The sequence below is a fragment of the Triplophysa rosa genome, linkage group LG1, assembly GCF_024868665.1.
Source record: "Triplophysa rosa linkage group LG1, Trosa_1v2, whole genome shotgun sequence".
NCBI lineage: Eukaryota > Metazoa > Chordata > Actinopteri > Cypriniformes > Nemacheilidae > Triplophysa > Triplophysa rosa.
Window position 1 is genome coordinate 8,888,241 of NC_079890.1, and position 21,806 is coordinate 8,910,046.

Below are 21,806 nucleotides of genomic sequence, written 5' to 3' on the forward strand. Positions count from 1 at the left end.
GCTATAAGTAAAAAGAGCCAAAAATTGCAGGTATATAGGTATATTAGGCAAATATTCATGAAAACAGTTTCGGGCCAATCTGTTTCTCTATAAATGACTATGAAATATTAGAGGATGTCATCCAGGAAGTGACCATAACCCAATCCAGCTCCTGTTTTTCTTTATGTGGGGTTTTCTTTTTTGAGGATATATACTTAAAAGTTATATTACAGTAAGAACCAAATACTCCTTACCTAAACATAGAGGAATAGAGACAAAAATTAAGACAAATCATTAAACAAGCAAAGACGTGCAGTGTTTTAGCATTCAGTCACATGTGACAGTGCATGAAATATATTATGAAAACTGTTTAAAAGCTATCATTACACACTTCCCTGAAATTGAAGTTTTGCATACAAGGATAGATTTGACCCTAAATTCTGATAATGCTGTTTGATCAATTTGTTTAAAAATGATTATAAATGCACACCTTGCTTTGCATATACTGTATTAAAGGATAGTTCACCGGAAATGTAATATTCTCTCATAATTTACGCACTATCAGGACTTTACAGATGTCTTCACTTCATACAGACCAGCATGGTAAATTCAAATATGGCTTCCATAACATTAAACCTTGTGACAAAACATGCATACAACAATTAGTCACAAGACACGTGATATTCCACCATATTGAATTTGTCTGCATGTTGTCTCGCAAGCATGATGTCAGACACTGTAATATTCTCTGGCCCCCTCACTGCTTATCGTGGTGATGAAATTTATAGCAGATTATCATCACTAAATGGCTGGTTGTCTGAGTGGTGCCTGCAGAATGATATAGTTTTTATAAATAACTGGAAGAGTTTTGAGGGCAGACCTGACCTGTTGAAACGAGATGGTCTCCATCCCTCCTGGGCTGGGACTTCCATCCTGTCTAGAAATATGGCAAAAAGTCTTAATGCTAATGCTAAAACTTGACTCGCTGGGGTCCAGGTCAGGGAGCAGACAGTATGGCTTAACCAACTGTCTGCTTGCCGTCTCACGTCGCAGAATACACAAAATGTACAACATGTAGTAATCCGTTCTCCCAAACATCACAAAATAGAGACTGTGTCTGTCCCCCGGATTAGCAAACATAAAATAATGCGTAAACCTCTTGAAAGTAATTTAATAAACGTTAAACAAACTAAACATGAACAAAATACAGATAATCAACTGTTACGACTCGGATTGCTAAATATTAGATCTCTCTCTAATAAAGCACTTTTTGTTAACGATATGATAACAGATCATAAAATAGACATGCTCTGTTTGACAGAAACATGGCTAAAACCAGATGATTATATTGCTTTAAATGAATCTGTCCCCCAAGATTATTATTATAAACACGAGCCTCGTCTAAAAGGCAGAGGGGGAGGTGTCGCAGCACTTTACAATAACTCTCTTAGCATTTCCCAGAAGTCGAACTCTAAATATAATTCTTTTGAAGTCATGGTTCTTCATGTTTCAACACCTAATACTAAAGATAAAACACTTTTTAAATTGATTCTAGCTATTGTATATAGGCCTCCAGGGCACCACACAGATTTTATTAAAGAATTTGGTGGGTTCTTATCAGAACTAGTACTGGCCGCAGATAGACTCCTTGTCGTTGGTGACTTTAACATCCACGTAGATAACGTTACAGATGCCTTAGGAATGGCTTTCAAAGACACTCTTAACTCCATGGGCATTAGTCAACATGTGTCAGGACCCACTCACCTTCGTAATCATACTTTAGATTTAATACTGTCTTACGGTATAAATGTGGACGACGTTAAAATCCTTCAGCAGAGTGAAGACATTTCGGATCATTATCTGGTATTATGTTTGCTTCACTGGCCTACGGCTGCAAATAAAACTCATTGTTACAAATATGGTAGAACAATAACTTCAACTACCAAAGATGCGTTTCTCGATAATCTGCCCGAATTGTCTCAAATCATGAGAAATAACGTTGAAGATCTTGACATTACCACTGAAAATTTTAATTCCACCTTCTCGGTAACGCTAGACAAAGTTGCTCCACTACGTTTAAAGAAGATTAAAAATGGCAGCCCCACACCGTGGTATAATGAACACACTCAGGCTCTAAAGAAAGCGGCCCGAAAAATGGAGCGCAACTTTAAGAAAACTAAATTAGAGGTATTTCGTACAGCATGGAAGGATAGTATTCGAAAATACAGGAAAGCCCTAAAAACTTCTAGATCCGCCTACTTTTCATCACTAATAGAAGAAAACCAGCACAACCCTAGGTTTTTATTTAACACGGTGGCTAAATTAACAAAAAATAAATCGTCAGTGACTTCTGATCCTGTATATCAGCATAGCAGTGATGAATTTATGAACTACTTCACATATAAAATCCAAGATATTAGAGAAAAAATTATAACAATGCAATCAGAAGTGAAACCCGCTGAACAAACTAACTACAGCGCCCTTAAGGAGAAAATGCAATTATTTTATACCGTAGATCAAGATGAGCTGTCTAAAATTATTAGATCATCTAAATCAACAACATGCATACTAGACCCTATACCTACAAATCTACTGAAAGAGATGCTCCCAGAAATTATAGATCCTCTTCTTGGTATTATTAACTCATCTCTGACATTAGGACATGTGCCTAAAGCATATAAGGTGGCTGTTATAAGGCCCCTTGTCAAAAAACCCCAACTCGACCCTAGAGAACTAAGGAACTACAGGCCTATATCGAATCTACCTTTCATATCTAAAGTTCTGGAAAAAGTAGTTTCAACTCAATTATGCTCCTTCCTCCAAAGGAATGACATCAATGAAGAATTCCAGTCTGGATTTAGAGCATGTCACAGTACAGAGACTGCTTTGATCAGAGTTACAAATGATCTGCTATTGGCGTCTGACCGAGGTTGTATCTCGTTATTGGTGCTGCTAGACCTTAGTGCTGCATTCGATACCATTGACCACAGCACACTCCTACATAGACTCGAAAATTATGTCGGCATTAAGGGAATAGCTTTGAAATGGTTTAAATCTTATTTATCCGACCGTTTTCAATTTGTAGCAATAAACAATGAGGTGTCACGCAAATCGCAAGTCCAGTACGGTGTACCACAGGGCTCAGTCTTAGGGCCTCTGCTCTTCGCATTATACATGCTACCTCTAGGAGATATAATAAAGCGACACGGAGTTAGCTTTCACTGTTATGCTGATGATACTCAACTTTATATTTCCTCGAAGCCTCATGAAACACAGCAGTTCCATCGAATAATGGAATGCATAGTCGATATAAAAAACTGGATGAGTAACAACTTTTTATTACTGAACTCGGACAAAACGGAAGTGTTACTTATTGGACCGAAAACTGCTATAAGTAACAACCAAGAATACTGTTTAACTATTGACGGATGTTCCATAAAACCCTCGTCGTCAGCAAAGAATCTTGGCGTTCTATTCGATAGTAATCTGTCATTTGAGAGCCACGTCGCCAACACCTGTAAAATTGCGTTTTTCCATTTTAAGAATATATCTAAACTACGTCATATGCTGTCAATCTCAGATGCAGAGAAGTTAATTCATGCATTCATGACATCAAGACTAGATTACTGTAATGCACTGTTAGGTGGTTGCCCTGCAGGCTTATTACAAAAACTCCAATTGGTCCAAAACGCGGCAGCTCGAGTTCTTACACGTACAAAAAAGTATGAACATATTAGCCCGGTTCTGTCAACCTTGCACTGGTTACCTATAAAGCATCGCGTTAACTTTAAAATCTTGCTTATTACCTATAAAGCCTTACATGGTTTAGCTCCTCAGTACTTGAATGAACTCCTTTTGTATTACAGTCCTTCACGTGCATTACGCTCTCAGGCGTCCTGTCAGTTGGTAATACCTAGAATTTCAAAATCAAGTGCAGGTGGTAGATCCTTTTCCTATCTAGCGCCTAAACTTTGGAATAGTCTTCCCTGCACTGTCCGGGAGGCAGACACACTCTGTCAGTTTAAATCTAGACTAAAGACGCATCTTTTTAATCTTGCATACACTACTCTTCCATAATATAAATCTTCAGAGGGTTTAGGCTGCATTAGTTAGATCAACCGGAACCAAAAACACAACTGATGTACTTGTTGCATCAAAGAGTACAGAACAGTACTCTACTCTCAGCCAGTCTTGTCTCATTGTTCCAAGGTTACCACAGCGAGCAGGATGCAGTTCATGGCCTGACCTGATGGTAGAGCAGAGAATGGGAAGTGGGGACCTGACAAGAGCTGAGATGATAGAGCTGGATAAAGAAGGACGCGGTCTCTTGACATGTCTTCACCACAAAATTTCAAATGCTATTAGATTATTAATGATAATCTTAAACTATATTATTAAGTTAATAATAAACATAATAATAATGTTAATAATAAACATTTTATTATTAAGTTTATTTATTTTATTTAGCCTTGTTGTGCAAGTTCTCTGGAGCTTGTGCAGAGGCAGCAGCTTTTGCCAGAGGGGAACTGGAATCCCCTGGTTGGGCCTGGGTTCTCCTGAGGTTTTTTTTCTCGATTAGAGTTTTGGGTTCCTCGCCACCGTTTGCATACTGTTTTTGCACTATCTGCCTGACCGGGGGGGCTGCTTTAGAATTTTAAAGTTTTACTTAATTAATATTGCATATAGGAATTTATAGTCTGTTATATTTGACCTGTGCTCTCTCTCCTTTATCCTAAATGTGTGCTCTCACTGAGCGTGTGTGTGTGTGTGTGTGTGTGCTTGTCTGTGTACTGTGCGTGTGTGTGTGTGTGTGTGTGTTGTGTGTGTGTGTGCGTGCGCATCCGTGTGTGTGTTGTGTGTGTGTGCGTGCGCATCCGTGTGTGTGTGTGTCTTTATGTCTATGTGTGTTAGTACGTGTGCATATTGTGTGTGTGGAGTGTTTTGTATGTGGGTATGTCTGTCTTCTGTGTTTTCAACCTTTTCTTGTTTTTGCAGGTACAACTTTAATTATTTTGCTTATAGTCAATATGTCTCATATACAGCTGCTTTGTAACAATGAAAATTGTAAAAGCACTTTATAAATAAAGTTGAGTTGAGTTGAGTTGATAAGCGACATATCTATCACTACGTTTTTACAAACATATTGTTCAAAAGATATTAACCCAGAGTCATTTGGGTTACTTTAATGATAGATTAACTGCTTTTTTAATTAATTATTTGTGTTTAAAGGGGAGGTGCCACAATGGTTGGATATATGACGTAGTATTTCTGTGCTCGATACACTCCCCCAGCGTTCGTATAGGTTTCGGAAAGTTTTTTTTGAACATGAAATTCCCTTATGTAACAATTTTTCTTAGTCCCAGATTATTATTCTCCTGGAAAAGCACGCGTCAACCCGCCTGAGCCAAAAGAAAGAGAACACCCACACGTCAACCATGGAGAGCGGGAGAAGGAGCATGCGCACACGTCAACCAGCTGGAGCAAGAGAGAGAGAGCACTGCATTCGCGAAGTTCAGATGTTTGTTCACTGCATTTCGGTGAGGAATGTTATATAAACTGTGGATATAACGCTGGATTTGCAGATTGTTTGAAACTGATAGATGGAGCGGTCCCAGCGCTAAAAAATGCCGGTCATGAACCGCACACGGTAAGTGAACCTAAGTCAAATGTTTGTGTTTTGTTGGCAATCGGTTCGTACATGCATAAGGTAAACAACACAAACTTATAGTGAATCAACAGTAATGCACGGATAATGCGATGATGTATTGTGTGCTCGTGCTGTAGTCCCACCCCCCCTGCATGCGTTCAGGGCTCGCCTGTTTTCGGAAATAATCGTACAGCTGTATCTGTCTTTTATAAATGTGATCAAACTAAAGACTCATCGAAGATACGAAGTATGCAATACTACTCTGCAATTAGGGCTGCAGCTATTGATTTTTTTAGTAATAATATTTAGTAACTGGATTTTGGCAGGTTGTCTGAAGATGCTTATTTTTAGTATGTCTGTTTCTTCACTCAAACCATAATATGTTTGTGAAATAAACTCTCAGAGCAACTCTGGAGATGAAGTTCATGTGTTCATGTCCTGATAACGCACAGACGCAAATTCATGAGCATCACGCGTGTAGCACGTTAAACTGTGCAGTTCATTCACTCAGACACGCAGAACAGCCAGATGGCATGTGTAAATAACAGGATTCGGCATCCACTAGTCCGCATCTAGTTTTATGCACTCAATGCAGCCGGACAACAAGTTTCGCTCGCAAAATAGACTAAAACTAAGTAAAATAGCAGTTCACCATTTCAATAAGCTATCACTTATTTATCAGCATGAGACATACGTGTAAGCGTGTGAACAGACTAAAATGTGTGTGTCTCACTGTGAATGCGTGAGACTTGAGAGCCCTGTAACATAGTGAAACGAATCTTTAACATGACTCGGAAGTAACGAGTGTCTCAGAGAGTGATTTGTTCATTTTGTGTTGACCGTGCATGTGCAACATTGTACCAGAAACAGTAATGATAAGTTCGTCTCTCGAGTCATCGGGTCCGAGTCCTTTCATTCTTTTATACCGGAAAGAGAAATGATTAGTTCGTCTCTCGTGCCATCGGGTCCGAGTCCTTATACCGGAAAGAGAAATGATTAGTTCGTCTCTCGAGTAGGGATGTAACGATTCACCGTGAGCCGGTTGAAAATCGGTTATAATCAGTGACAATTCAAATCGGTTGAGGTGTGAACTGAATCGCAATACATTTTTTGAACAGCAGGGGCCGCTATTTTCACTGCAAATCTAAACGAGGACATGCTGATATTTCTTAAATGCAAAAAAATCCAAGAAAAGCTCAGACAGTATTAGTTTGTTTATATTAAAGAGACTTTTTCTATTATTAATTTGTTATAAAATGCAGTTTAGTTTTGTTATTTGAAATAAAACATTATTTAATTATACAAAGAAACGTGAAGCATTTAAGAAATAATGCAAGGGAAGTTGTTCATTTCTAATTTGTTTCAACTCATTTTGTAAAAATAAACCGTGAGTAAATCGTGAATAAATCGCATCGTAAGATCAGAATCGTGACTCGCATCGCATCGTGAGCTGAGTGAATCGTTACATCCCTACTCTCGAGTCATCGGGTCCGAGTCCTTTCGTTCTTTTGTCAAATGATAGCTCCGTAGGCAAAACTGCAGCTTATACCGGAGTTTTCGAGTCTGATTTAATTTATCTTAATAACTAACTATTTTGCATAAGAACTGTGCTGGCAAAATATAAACATAAGCAACACTAGTAAAGTCAGTGTTTATGTCTAATGCATATATTACACAAGTGATCTCTTATTAAATAATTGCACGTTTAAATGATTTCAATAGCCTATTATTATATACTTTACTAACTGCATGAGACTTTTTAGTAAAAAACAAAAACCTGTAAACCTTATTGCATACCTGAGTGACTCAAAATTGTTAATGAATTATAAATACATAACTTTACAGAAATGCATCAAAAGCAATAGTTAAAAACTGCATGAATATTTGTAAGGGAAGTCAGGAAATAAGTTATTTTTGTATGTAATACATTAAACATGCAACTGTCATATCACGTGACAAAAGAACGAACGACTCGGGAGATGAACTAATCATTTCTGTTTCCGGCACAGTCTGCATAGACTGGCCTATGGGGTTGTCACGTGACAAAAGAACGAACGACTCGGACCCGTGGACTCGGTAGGTGAACTAATCATTTATGTTTTCTGTAAATGCAGCCTATATGGGCAATATAACGAATGACTCGGGCATGAAATCTCTAGAGTTGAGTTATAATCCTTTTTGTTTCTTGTACAGATTTCAGAGCTTATATGGCTGTCAGGAAATAATTAAATTACTGTTTCTCATAACTTGTCCCTAACTACAATATAAGTTATTTCTTATTATATATCTGATCAAAACTAGCATAACTAAACGTTATGGGGTAATTTGGCTATTAACATGCAACATTAATTTAACTCTGCTCAGATGAATGAAATGACTCGAAAAAAGATTTGTTCATTTTGCTGAATGAGATTCAAACATCCTAATCGCAAAAATGACTCGAACTTCCCATCACTACTGTAACATGAATAGAGTTTAGCGGGCTGTGCGTTAGTAATAATGGTCCGTGGGGAAACGCAGTGCTCCGTGTGTACTGTAGTTAAATGGATTAAACAAAGCTTCGAGGCAACAAAATTTGCCTCGATGATTTTTTGAAATCGAATTACTCGAGTAACTCGAGGAATTGTTTCAGCCTTATCTGCAATACTACTCTATTGGTCCTCAAGATTATATGGGATTAGCAGAAACTGCGTGTGTTACATCCGCTTTAACTGAAATAAAAAACAATAGAATGTGACATACCAATCAGAGAACCAGCATCACCGTAAAACAAAGCTGTGTATTGAGTTGTACCTCAGAATAGTCTCCATTTTTGTTGTGAGCTCGTGTCATGCTGTCCAACCAGGTGCGTCGGAGCTCTGGAGTGCTGGCGTACGAACGGGCGAGACTGTACTGAAGGTCAACCAGCATTTCTGGGTCTTTTTCGTGCTCACGCATCTGAGCGGTGGCCATCAGAACCGTACGGATTCGCATTGTAAGGCCTTTCACTTCAAAGGGAAATGTTGTCACCTGGAGGTATACGTGTGTACGAAACAAAAGGAACATGTGAACAAATGTATTGTCTTCAGCATGTTTTTCTCGATACTCACTCAAATGCAAGTTTTGTGGTTTATTGAATGTTTTTTAATTAAAACAAATATTTAAAAAGAGAGAGAGAATTAGGGCAGCCATTTTGACAAATTGTAAATGCCAGTGGGTGCATTTTTTCTATGAAGACAATAATATTTGCAATAATGTCATGTATTCTGTCCAATATGTAAGCTATACACGGTTTCTTTCTTTTCTGGTAAAGCTGCTTTGAAACTAAGCAACATTGTAAAAGAGAGCTATATAAATGAATCTGAATTGAATAAATGACCTCAGATCTTTCATACTGCACCTTCATGACTTTATCACTGTTGGCAAAGTTGTTGATGATGGACAGAGACTCTTGGAAACGTGAGCTGCCTGTAAGCGCCACATCAGCTATAAGTTGGCTCACAGCGATGATTATCTGATAAGGAGGAGGGACGAAGAGGCAACAAAAGCAACATTCCAAAAACATTACTGAACATTTCAGGGATTTACAAATCAAAACTGTAAAAAACTAAAAACAATTTTATACATAAGAGTTAAAACATTTGTTGCAGAAAGTCATGCCCCAGGACATATGGGAGAGTGATGTTGTGGGGGAGTTCAAGTAAGTGAATGTGGAATGACCAGTCTCACTGGCACCATAAAGGTTATCATAAACTCCATGGTTATCATAAACTCCACCTTAAGATTTAACTGCATGCTTTTGATACTGGTATATTTTAAGCATTTAAAAACATTCCTCTGTCAGCATACAACCACACACAACTGAAACGATCCTACCCTGTCAGATGTCTTAAAGATACTGCATGTCATTCTTTACTCAATCATTGGACTGTTCATCAGAATGTTTAACATAGCAGGGTTAGACCTTTCTTTAAAACACAGGTAGTTGACAAATAAACCGCACAAGTGTCCTATGGTGTGATAGCAAAAATGTAGAAATGTAGAAAAAAGCTAACAATAAAGATAAATCTCTCTTATGCAATTTTAACTATAAATATTAATATAAAATAATATATTATTAACAGTTTGTTTTCAAAATGTGTGCTGTCACACCCAAAGACACACGGCATGGTTTATTTGTCAACTACCCACATACAGATGCCACCAAATGCACTGCTACGACAACAACACAACATTTCAATTTTTATAGCCAACAACTTTTCGGTTATTATTAAAGTTAACTACTACACTACACCACTTCTACCCACTGTCAGTAACCACCATGTTACAAACAAAACCACATTAGATGAAACCTCTCCTCCACATTCCAGTACAGTACAGTAAACTATTGAGTAACACTCTGATGGCTGTATAAGTACGTGTAATAATTTCCTGGAAACTGAGACAGCAAAGGAATAATACAGAAGTCATTATATACCTGTAGGTGCATGCGTAGGAAACTTTTCCTCTTGGTGTACTCAAAATTGTTCCTCATGAGCAGATAAAGGAGGGCAGATGCTTCCCCACGCAAGATACTTAGTTTCGACATACAGCACTTCAGGACATCATAGCACAGCGAACCACACAGTGTTACGCGACCCTTAAAGAGGGGAACCTGGAACTAAACCATATGGACACACAAAATTACATAAATAATTTGGCACATCATGGAATGTTTGGAAAACAAGCCTACACAAATTTGTTACTAAACAATTCCCTGCTAAATTGCTGGTGATCACTTACAAGTAACATTTCTTTAGTCAACTGGCATGAAATCTTAACTCACACAGGTCTAAAGCTGGAGCTTCCAGCATGGTTTGAAGATCTGTGGTCATTTGTGAAACTTTCTGAAGTTACCTTAATAATGAAGGCTCGCAGGGAGGCAAAGATGTGTTTGATGGCTGCCTCCGACTGTCCAACTTTCAGTAAGGTGAGGTATGTGTCAAAGACTTTTGTCATCAGAGCATTGTGACCGTCACTTTCCAGCAGCTGATTCTGTCAGGATTATTTAGAATGTTAGGATCATGAACTGTTTGAATCAGTGAATCAGAATTCTGAAGTCCAAGAACTTGTGTTATTGTATCTTCTCCTATTGCTCATCTACCATCTACCTTAAAGCTCTGAGTAAAGAGTGAGAGCACGTCCAGCACAGTGAGACAGGCCTCTGACGAGATATTTCCTTCAAGCAAAGCCTGGTGGTTGATCACTGCTTCTGTGGGACCCCCAACTGAAATGACATTAGTTCTTAATTTCATATCATCGAGGTCCTTCAGAAACCTTGTATGTCCAAATTCATTTTTTTTTCAGGAAATGGAAAAAAAAACACTGTACTTTTAAACGAATTAAGACCATTTTTAATTATTTTATTGTTAGATATTTGCAAACCCAGTGACAAACATAAAGGGTGACTAATAATAATCATTTATGGCAAAAAAGTATTACTACTCTTACCGATACTGCGTATCGGTCCAGTACATTAACGGTATTCTTATCAATTCTTTTGGATATAAAAAATAAGACCAAAAATAAAGAATTACTAATAGAATTTGCACTCCTTTATTTTCTGCAATGTAAAATAAATTGTATTTAGCTTGGACCGCAGCAGTATTAAAAGTGAGTTGGTTCATTGTAGCTGCAATTTAAACGAAAAAAGTTTTGAAATATTTGATGTGTATTTTCATGGACAGATGTATATGCATGTTGTCTTATGTAAGTAAAGAAATGAATTAATCAGCTCTCAATGTAATCAAATATTACATATATTTGGGCTGTGTTGTGTCATATAATTTAATCCAATTGAAATTAGACACACGAATAGACACAGGTTGCGCGCATACCTCATCTGTTTTGGAAGACGCGCACGTGGAGAATGCAGTGCGGAACTAGGCGCGAGGATGAACGAGCTAGCGAGACACAGGCCGTGCGCGTTTGTGATGTTAAAACAGCTCATCCGTTTAGATTAGGGGACACTCTGTTAACGTGAAACGGAGACGTTTGCGAGTTTCAAAAGCATTCAGACACAAGCTGCGCATGCCACATGCTTCTCCAGTACCGAAAGCAGAACCGATAAGGTCGGGGCTTATCGATGCACCGGTCTTTCATAATTTAGCCACGGGGCTTTTAATACCAGGTTTCGGTACCCATCCCTACTCAAATTGTTCCAAACCTGTAAACATTTCGCTGTTTGGCAGGGATGGATTAATGACCGGGCCAATGGGGCCAAGGTTGCTCCATTCAGTTTGGTACAGAAAACCCCAAAACAATGAAAACAAATGATTATTTATGTTTGATATATGGGTCCCATAGACAAGGCTCTTCGTCTGTGAGGGCTCCCTGGCACTCCTGTTACTACTGGGCCCTGTGAATACACTGTAAAAAATGACATGATCAACAAGTCATGGCAACATATGTTACTTTAACTTATTAAATTAAGGTAACCATGTTTAAACTTTATTTTTCAAATTCAAGAATCAACTTGATGTTTTAAGCCACTTCAATGTAATGTAAATTGAAATTACTTGTTAATTTGAGTAAACGTAAAAATGTAAGGCAGCAACAAATTTATACAAGTATACTTGCACAAACAGGGAATTTGTTGAGGTGACAGAACAAGATTTCAGTGCACAGATATAGACTAATTTGTATATACAAATTTGCACATGTGTACATAAAATTATTAACAGTCCATATTCCATATAGGATGAAGGTAAAATCATGCATGAAACAAAGGGAAAGAAAGGAAGGAAGAAAGAAAGAATTTAAAGACAGTCGGAAATGATGTGCCCACCATCACTTTTTATTTTGCCTAAACTGATTGTTTTTAATTAAAAAATGGCATGGAGAGAGCAATAGAGTCTTTTATAGCATTAACATTTTAACTGTCAAATCTAACATACTTTAACACCGTTTGCTGAAAGTCTATAAAAAAACCCTCCTTCAAAGATAAAAGCATAGCCCTTTCAATAGATTTTTTATTTGCATTTGCATTTGCATTTAGTCATTTAGCAGATGCTTTTATACAAAGCGACTTACAAATGAGGTAAACAATGGAAGCAATTGGAACAACATATGGACAACAAAAAGCATAAGTGCAATAAAATTGGTCTCATATTCACAGTATACAAAGCTAAGGGTTTTTTTGATAGAAAGAGTAGAAAAGAAATAGAAGTCATAACTGATCGGTCAGGTGCTGATGGAAGAGATGTGTTTTCAGCCGATTCTTAAAGATGGATACAGAATCTGCTGACCTTGTAGAGCGGGCAGATCATTCCACAAATGTGGAACCGATCCAGAGTAGGTACATTAGAGTGATTTTTTCCCTTTTTGGGATGGCACTACAAGATGTCGTTCATTTGCGGAGCGTATAGGGATCTGCCGAGTACATAAGTCTGCATTAGCGAATGATTAGCGGGGTGCCGAACCAGTGGTGGTCTTGTAGGCCAAGAGCAGAGCCTTGAATTTGATGCGAGCGACTATAGGGAGCCAATGTAACTTAAGGCTAAAATACACTACAAGACTTTTGCCCAGATTTTCAGTCTGGACTTGTTGCAGAAAGTCTGTGCCAGTCTGTAGATTTGATCAGTTTCTATCTGAAACTTTTAAAAAGTCTGCAAGTGTATGATGTCTAGTTTAAAGGAGTCATATTGCACGGCTAAAATGAATATTATTGTTTGTTTTAGATGTAACGCAATGTGTATACACCATTTAAAGTTTAAAAAACGTTGTATTTTCCACATACCGTGCTGTCATGGCTCTGCTTCATTTAGTCATGTTTTTCTTGGTCCTGTAGCAGAGTCATGACAAAGCCTTTGGTTATGTGTGGAGAGAAACATATTATTGTCCTTTTGACAATAATATACGTTCTCTCCAGTGTCTTGTCATTTGCCCCACTCCTCTCGTTTCCTTGTTATCTTTCCCTGAGTGTTTTATTACCCACACCTGCCCTGTGTCATTATCCCTCGTTTGTCTCTCCCTATAAATACCCTCTTGTTTCTTTGTCTTGTGTTCGTGGATTACGTTGTGTATGCATGTGTACGGTTTATGTGCCTTGTACCTTGTTCAGTGTTCCTGTTCCCAGCCTTGCCCTTGTTCCGTGAGTTTTGTGTTCTACCCTGTTGTGTTTTGATTTAAGACGTTTGGTCGAGTCCTTTAGTTTAGTTTTGCTATTCTTGTTTTTGTTTTGCCCCCACGTGGGAAGTCTTTTGTTTTATATATTTCTGAGTTCCGTTTTCCCCATTGAGGGTGTTTTGTTTCTGTTAATAAATAAAGTCTTGTTTTTGTTAACCCCTTCACTGCTGCCTGCAATTGGGTTCTCTTCCACCACGCCTCGTATTCGTGACACCGTGAATGTTTGTATCTCCTCTTTGCTCCGCCTCTCTGAAACGCGCTGATTTTTTACAAAGCTCATCGCTCTGAAAAGCGAGGTGTGCTATGATTGGCCAGTTCACCAGTGCGTAGTGATTGGTCAAATACTGCAAGCATTTCACGGAAAGTAACGCCTCTTACCATATTCGGAACATCAGGTTCCAAAGCAATTGTACTGACAGGCGATACAATGAGATTTACAATTACGCCCACCTTAATTATGTGTAGATTTGGGCGGTCTTAGTCAAATCATGTTACGAAGTTACGTATATTCGCCGGGGTGTGGTTACACGAGGCGTTTCAGGCTAGTCTGGTTGAGCATTCGCTTTTAGATAGAATGCATCTTTTGTTCCCACACTTTCATTTGTGCAATTTTACGTGTCTAATACATGCATAGGCAATTTATAACACACCAAAAACACAGAAAAACAAGTACTTCCGCAATAAAACCATGGGGCATGTAGTGTATTCCAGCCATTAATGAAGAGAGGAGTGACGTGTGCTCTCTTCGGTTCATTGAAGACCACTCTTGTCACTGCATTCTGGATCATCTGTAGAGGTTTGGCGCATTGCAATAGTCCAGTCTGGACAGAACAAGAGCCTGGACTAGGACTTGCGTAGCATGCTCGGATAGGAAAGGTCTAATTTTCCTAATATTGTAGAGGAAGAATCTACAGGACCGGTTTGTGCTGGCAACCTGATCAGTGAAGTATAACTGATCATCGATCACCACTCCCAGGTTTCTGGCCATTCTGGAAGAAGTGATGGTTGATGAGCCCAGTTGAATGGAGGAGTCAACTATGTGATGCATTAATAAATAAGTGAATATTTGACAATTAATTAAGGATGTGTTTCTTATATGCCTTAATTTGCCTCATTGTTGATTGTTGATATTATACAATTTTTTAAAATTATATTCCTATAACTTGATACTGTACAGATCATTTTTTAGCGTATAGTCCAGGCATTTGACGCAGTGCGAGAATGGTTTGAATATTTATGATCATCTTAACTTTCACTTGTGAATGTGCAGCTAAGGGAAAGAACATGAAAAATAGTGGGGGGGCGGTCCAGGGGGGGAACTGGCCATGGGGCACTATGAAGTCATAATCCGTCCCTGCTGTTTGGTTGTACACAAAGAAAGATATTTGGGAGAATGTAAGCAACTGAGATTTCTAGGGCATCATTGACTTCCAAAGTAGAAAAAAATATTGAATATATTCTGTATATGTACTGTTAAACACAAAAGAACATATCAAAGGGGCACCTTTGACTGCTATTTTTTGACTACCCCAGAAATCTCAGTTGATCCAAATTTCTTTCTTTGTGTTCAACAGATCAAATAAATTTACAGGTTTGGAACAACTTTAGGGTAGTAATTCTTGACAGAATTTTCATTTTTGGGTGGAGTATCCCTTTACTCAAATTTTAATCTTACAATGCACAGCAGGAAAATACACTTATTTGTGGAAAATTGTGAAAAATACGGAGGTGAAGTTAAAAAAGTGACTCATTTTTTCAATGTATTTTATTTTATTTTATATTAATATTCATTTATATTAATATTTTATTAGATAATTTAATTAAAACTACTGAATAGTTTAGTTTACTCAACAGTACTCAATTGATTCTTTGCAGAAATCTAGTGGAAGTTAAGTTTTGGCCACATGACGCTTGTTTATGTCTATATATGATTGTGCTCTGGCCATGTGAATCAAAACCTGTGATGACAATTTAGAGTAATGTTTCTATAGTATTATGTTGTATTATGCTTTATGTTTCGCTAAGTTTCAATGCTTTACATTGTGTTTTGTTTTTCGTTCGAATATGTATTGCACATTTATAATGGTAGAAGAACGGAAGTTACCCATGTTCAAAGTAAGCGAAGTGTCCATAGTGCTGAACTGCTGCAACTTTGCTTGCATCAGGCTTCCTCGAGCTCGCATCACTGGCATGGTCTGAGATTTCCTCTCCGGATAAAAAAGTTTGGACACCCAGGGTTCCTGGTTACTAAACAACACACACAGCAAAAAACAAAGTGTTCACAGTAGCGCTAATCTTGACACCACTCCTTATTTTAAAACAAAGGGTTGGAAGATCTGGCTTTGATGAAATAATAACAGCCAGTAACGTGACATCTGTTGTTGATGTAAATATAGGGCACTTTAACATTCTTAAATAGGAAACATGATATTGTTGAATCACTATCTAGCATACCGGCTGATGTTTCGTTTACCCGCATAGCGGAACTGGATTACGCAGATCCTGTGGACAGACAACCAAAAATTTGTCTATTACTTAACACAGTAAAAAGCCATAAACATGCAAGAGGTAAAAGTACATTTAGCAAGCAATTTACAAAATGTTTTGAACTGGAAAACCACATAATTTTAAGTGTGTCAGAATGCATTGCAGGTATGTAATTCACTCTCAGTGATGCTGCTCGAGTCGCCAAAGTGAGAGTTATAATGCTAAATAGCTTTTTCTTACATTGCAACAGTATGAAGTTTTTTTGAACTGTTAATATGTGTATACATAGCCACAAACGCACATACAATGTCGCCACTGTGAATGTTGGGGTGTGCCAGACTCATTGTGTTTGAATAGGTTGACTGGATACACATTACTGTAGAACAAAAAGGTGAAACAAGGTCAACTGTGAGATGAGTAACTCACTCTAGAAGACTGAGGAAGTTCATGATGTCTTGAGCATTAACTTTAGACCAGTAGGCCATCAGAGTGTCTACAGGAAGACATTGAGTAAGACAAAAAAAAAATTAATGCATAATGACATTCTCAGAGTTTCTCAGAAAGAACTGCTTCGATAATGTCCAAACCACTAACCAACAGAGTTCCCACATTGTGTTACCCGTGAATGTACCAAGACTTATTAGAAATCAGAATTCTTGTAATTTTGACTTTATTCTTGAAATATTATGCAAGCTGTGACTTGCTGGCCATTTTTGCTTTTACCTTTAGAAAGGACTTTATTCTTTCAAAAAGCCTCATCTTAAAGTAATACAGTAGTTCACCCAAAAACAAAAATTCTGTCATATTCACTTTTTACTCGTATTTACATTACTTACTTTCTCATTTCAAACCTGTATGACTTTCTATCTTCTGTAGAACACAAAGGAAGATATTTTGAAGAATATTGTTAAACGAACAACGGCGGTACCCATTGACTTCTATTGTCCAATGAGTAAGTCAATGAGTACCAGTGTTTTGGCACCTTGTTTTCTTTTTTAAATAATTTTCAAAGAGTAATGACACTCCCATAGACCTTCAGAAGTAACTTGTGTCATGGAGGGCTCTATAGTTCCAAACATTGCACTGAAGCCCATTCATTTCAGTGTTTCCCTAACACATTCGCTGCTAAGGTGATCATATGCATCTCTAGTCAAACTGGTCTTTTATTATAAGGATGTTTATGAAAAAAAAAGTTTTCCTAAATGAAAATATGTGTTGTTAAATGATTTTCTCTGAAGACTGCTCATTAAATAAAATTGTTTTCTACCCTCTCCCTGTATAAATTATATAATAAAATGTTTTACTGACTGCAGTTGGTTACCTTGTTCATTTTCAACATTCTTTGCTGTGAATTTGCTTTCAATCATTGATTATTTATTGATAAACTACTTATGCATTCTGTCTTAACATAATTCAACATTGGGATGTACTGATGATCATAGAAGCATGAGAAAAATATGCATGCATGCTGTTAATGTATTCTACATTATGCATTCTTCCTAGTCAAATTTAACACACAAAACTGATTAATACTGTCTCTCAAACACTCATCAGACAACTATTGAGAGTTTGAAACAATTGAGAGCTCCATGAACCACGTGACCAGATCAAAGTGTGTCGCAACTCACTGTCGTTTTTCAACGACTCTGGTTGCAAGTAAAACGTCTTGGTTACGGATGTAACCTCAGTTCCTTGATGGAGGGAACGAGAAGTTGTGTCGAACCGACAGATGGGGGTTCGCTCTTGAGAACCTATCGCTTCCGACTATTTTAGAAAAGGCCAATGAAATTGGCGAATGAAATTTGCATGCCGGACTCCGCCCCTGGATATCCGGGTATAAAAGGGAGACGGCGTGCTTCATTCATTCACCTTTGTGCTAAAGAGCCTGAGACCTCTCTCGACTGCTGCAGCGGGCAGCACGCGTTGTGGCATGAGGTACACAACGTCTCGTTCCCTCCATCAGGGAACTGAGGTTACATCCGTAACCAAGACGTTCTCTTTCTGTCAGTCTCTCGATGTTGTGTCGAACCGACAGATGGGGTTCCTATGGAAAATGCCACGACACTGTGCCGCATCACAATCTCTAGCAAAGCGACAGTGACTGGCCTGGGCGTGTCAGATGTGAGCACTACCGCGAAATTGTAACCTACCAGTGGATAGGTAGGGGGTCCCAGTGCTTTTCTTGAAAGGTGGGAAGGCCCCTACCTTCGGCCCTCACAGGCGGCGTCCTTGTTTCTCTAACAGCGAGAAGCTGCCCGGTACCGTAAGGCCACTGGGTAAGCGCTACTTCCTCAAATGGGGGACGCGCTACAGAGACCACTTCCTACCGTAGGGAGGAGTTTAGTGCCAACATGGTCTCACCGATAGGGGAGAACTCATGGGAGGAATGTGCGGACTGAAGGAGTTAACCGCAAGGTGGAGGTCCACCTAGGGAAGGTCATGGGTTGCCAAGGTGGGAACCAATCATGAGGATACATCAGATGGAACCGCCCGATTGGGGGGGTTATAACATCCGGTAGCACTAGGTCCAGTTAGACCTATGTTGTGGATAACTCAGTCGGTACCCTGCCTAAGGGGCACGGCTGCTCTGCCCAGCCCGCCCGCAGGAGGTGCTTGCTTAGTGATGGATGGAATGCCTGTTCTTCACCCAGTGGGGGAAGAAGGGGGGCAAAAAATAGCACGCTGACCCACCTAGGAGGGGGGAAGGTGCTTACGCGGAGTCTGTAGAACCTCGCGAAGGTGTTGGTTGTAGCCCAACTTGCAGCTCTTCAGATGTCTGCCAGAGAGGCGCCTTGAGCCAGTGCCCACGAGGAGGCTATACTCCGTGTGGAGTGAGCTCTCACTGCCAGTGGGCACGGACGATCTTAGGACCGGTACGCCGTAGTGACGGCGTCCATGATCCAGTGCGCCAATCTCTGTTTGAGACAGCCCTCCCCTTCTGCTGATCTCCAAAACAGACAAAGAGCTGCTCAGAGCTCCTGCGGCTCTGTGTGCGGTCCAAGTAGAGGCGCAATGCGCGTACTGGACACAACACGGATGGGGTTGGGTCTTCCTCCCCAGTGGGGGAGCGCCTGCAATTCACCACCTGGTCTCTAGGGGGAGTGGTGGGAACTTTGTTCACGTAGCCGGGCCGGGGTCTCAGGATAGCCTGAGAATCACCGGGCCCGAGTTCTAGGCAATCTGTGGACACGGAGAATGCTTGTAGGTCCCCTACCCTCTTGAGCGCCATCAAGAGAGCCGTCTTCATCGTGAGGTGAGAAAGAGCAGCATCTCCAAGGGGCTCGAAGGGGGGCCTCTTGAGGCCCGCCAGGACCACATCAAGGTCGCAAGAGGGTACGGAGCGCGGACGAGGTGGTAGCCTTCTCGCGCCCTTTAGGAACCTAATGATCAGGTGGACAGCACAACTTACCAGCAACTGGGTCGTGATGAGCGGCAATGGCGGCTACATACACGTTCAGTGTGGAAGGGGAGAGATTACTCTCGAGTCTCTGGAAGGACAGCGCGTTCCCGATCGAGCAACTCCGTGGGTCTTCTCTTCTAGAAGAGCACCAGGATGAGAAGAGGCGCCACTTATAGGCGTATAGCCGCCTAGTGGCCAGGGCCCTAGCCTGAGTGATGGTCTTACCGCCGCAGGGGGTAGGCCACTCAGGATCTCCTCGTCCCATCCAAGGGCCAGACATGGAGGTTCCAGAGGTCTGGCCTGGGATGCCATAACGTGCCCTTCCCCTGGGAAAGAAGGTCCTTCATCAGCTGTGGAGGAGGAGCTGTCGTCAAGAGCATTAGCTCCGAGAACCAAGTCCGGTTGGGCCAGTACGGCGCAACTAGTAGCACTTGATGCTCCTCTTCCCTGACCTTGCACCGGATCTGTGCAATGAGGCTCACTGGGGGGAAGGCGTACTTCCGCTTGTCCCATGGCCAGCTGTGTGCTAGAGCATCCGTGCCGAGGGGGGCCTCGGATGGGGAGTACCCTAGTGGGCAATGGGTGGTGTCCAGGGAGGCAAACAGACTACCTGAGCTTGCCCGAACTGCGTGGGGGGGGTAAGTCGCCACTCTCCGCGAGGCGTCAACTGACGAGAGAGCGCATCGGCTGTCTGGTTCAGGTCGCGTGGGATATGTTTGGCTCGCAGGGAGCTTATCACCTGCGGACTCCACAGGAGGAGGCGTCGGGCAAGTCGTGTTAGCTGCTGTGAGCGAATGCCACCCTGGCGGTTGATATACGCTACAGAAGTTGTGCTGTCCGACCGGACCAGCACATGCTTGTCCTGCATGAGAGGTTGTAGCCCCTTCAGTGCGAGTAGCACATCCAACAACTCTAGGCAGTTGATATGCCCGCGCAGGCGGGGGCCCGTCCATCGCCCGACACTGCGTGCCCGATGCACACGGCACCCCAACCCTGGAGGGAGGCGTCTGTCATCACCACGACGCGCCTCGTGACATGCCGGAGAGGGACTCCCGTCCGTAGAAAGGTCATTGAAGATTAAGGGGTTAGGGTGCGTCGGCAGAGAGGCGTAATCACCATCCGCCTGCTGCCGGTCTGCCACGCTCTTCAGGGAACTTGACTCTGTAGCTAGTGTTGGAGCAGTCTCATGTGCATCAACCCGAGGGGTATCACCCCCACCGAGGATGCCACGTGCCCAGGAGCCTCTGAAATTGTTTCAGGGGACCACTGACTGCTTGAAATGTCCCAAGCAGTTCAACACTGACTGAGCGTGCTCTGTAGTCAGTCGCGCTGTAATGGAGACAGAGTTGAGTTCCATACCAAGAAAGAGGATGCTCTGCCTCTTTTCTCGGTTGACCTGTAGTCCCAATCGATCTAGGTGCCGAAGCACTAGGTCCCTGTGTGTACATAACAGATCTCGCGAGTGTGTCAAGATGAGCCAGTCGTCGAGATAGTTTTAGTACCCGCACACCTCTCTCCCTGAAGGGAGTGAGGGCGGCTTCCACGATCTTCATGAAGACTCATGGGGACAGGGACAGATTGAAAGGGAGGACTCTGTATTGCTATGCCCGACCCTCGAAAGCGAACCGTAGGAACGGGCGATGACGAGCGAGAATCGAGACATGAAAGTAAGCGTCCTTCAGGTCGATTGCCATGAACCAATCTTGACATCTGATAGATGTCAGGATGCGCTTCTGCGTGAGCATCCTGAACGGTAGTTTGTGTAGGTGCCTGTTCAGGGTACGCAGATCTAGAATGGGGCGCAACCTCGGCTAGAGGGACGAGCACGATCGCTTCCTTCGCCAGAAGGGTGACAACCTCGGCCCGAAGCACGGGAGCATCCTTGCCCCTGACTGAGGTTGAGAGGATGCCCCGAAACTTGGGCGGGCATCTGGTGAGTTCGATCTCGTAGCCAAGACGGATCGTATCTCGTAGCCACCGTGACGGTTTGGGAAGCTCTTGTTAGGCTCCCAGGGACCGAGACAGGAGGGCTAGGGGTACGATCTGCTTCATCGACCTCCCGGGGGGAGGTTCGATGGCTGGCAGTGCGGATCTCTCGCCATGGGGAAGCCCCCGGGTCCCCTGATTTACCTGCCTGGCAATGATGTA

The 21,806-nt window shown here is 41.1% G+C and overlaps 1 protein-coding gene across 1 annotated transcript in view; it reads right to left on the reverse strand.

Annotated features, from left to right (window-relative positions):
* Positions 1-21,806, reverse strand: part of dock11 (dedicator of cytokinesis 11) — a 162,538-nt gene that overhangs the window by 23,618 nt on the left and 117,114 nt on the right. Inside the window, exons 36-43 of the mRNA XM_057345621.1 lie at positions 16,685-16,751; positions 16,226-16,273; positions 15,876-16,018; positions 10,756-10,871; positions 10,502-10,639; positions 10,083-10,265; positions 9,006-9,119; positions 8,420-8,635 (exon numbers count right to left, since the gene is read on the reverse strand). Of these exons, the coding sequence (XP_057201604.1) occupies positions 8,420-8,635; positions 9,006-9,119; positions 10,083-10,265; positions 10,502-10,639; positions 10,756-10,871; positions 15,876-16,018; positions 16,226-16,273; positions 16,685-16,751 (1,025 nt within the window). The remainder of the gene's footprint in view (positions 1-8,419; positions 8,636-9,005; positions 9,120-10,082; positions 10,266-10,501; positions 10,640-10,755; positions 10,872-15,875; positions 16,019-16,225; positions 16,274-16,684; positions 16,752-21,806) is intronic.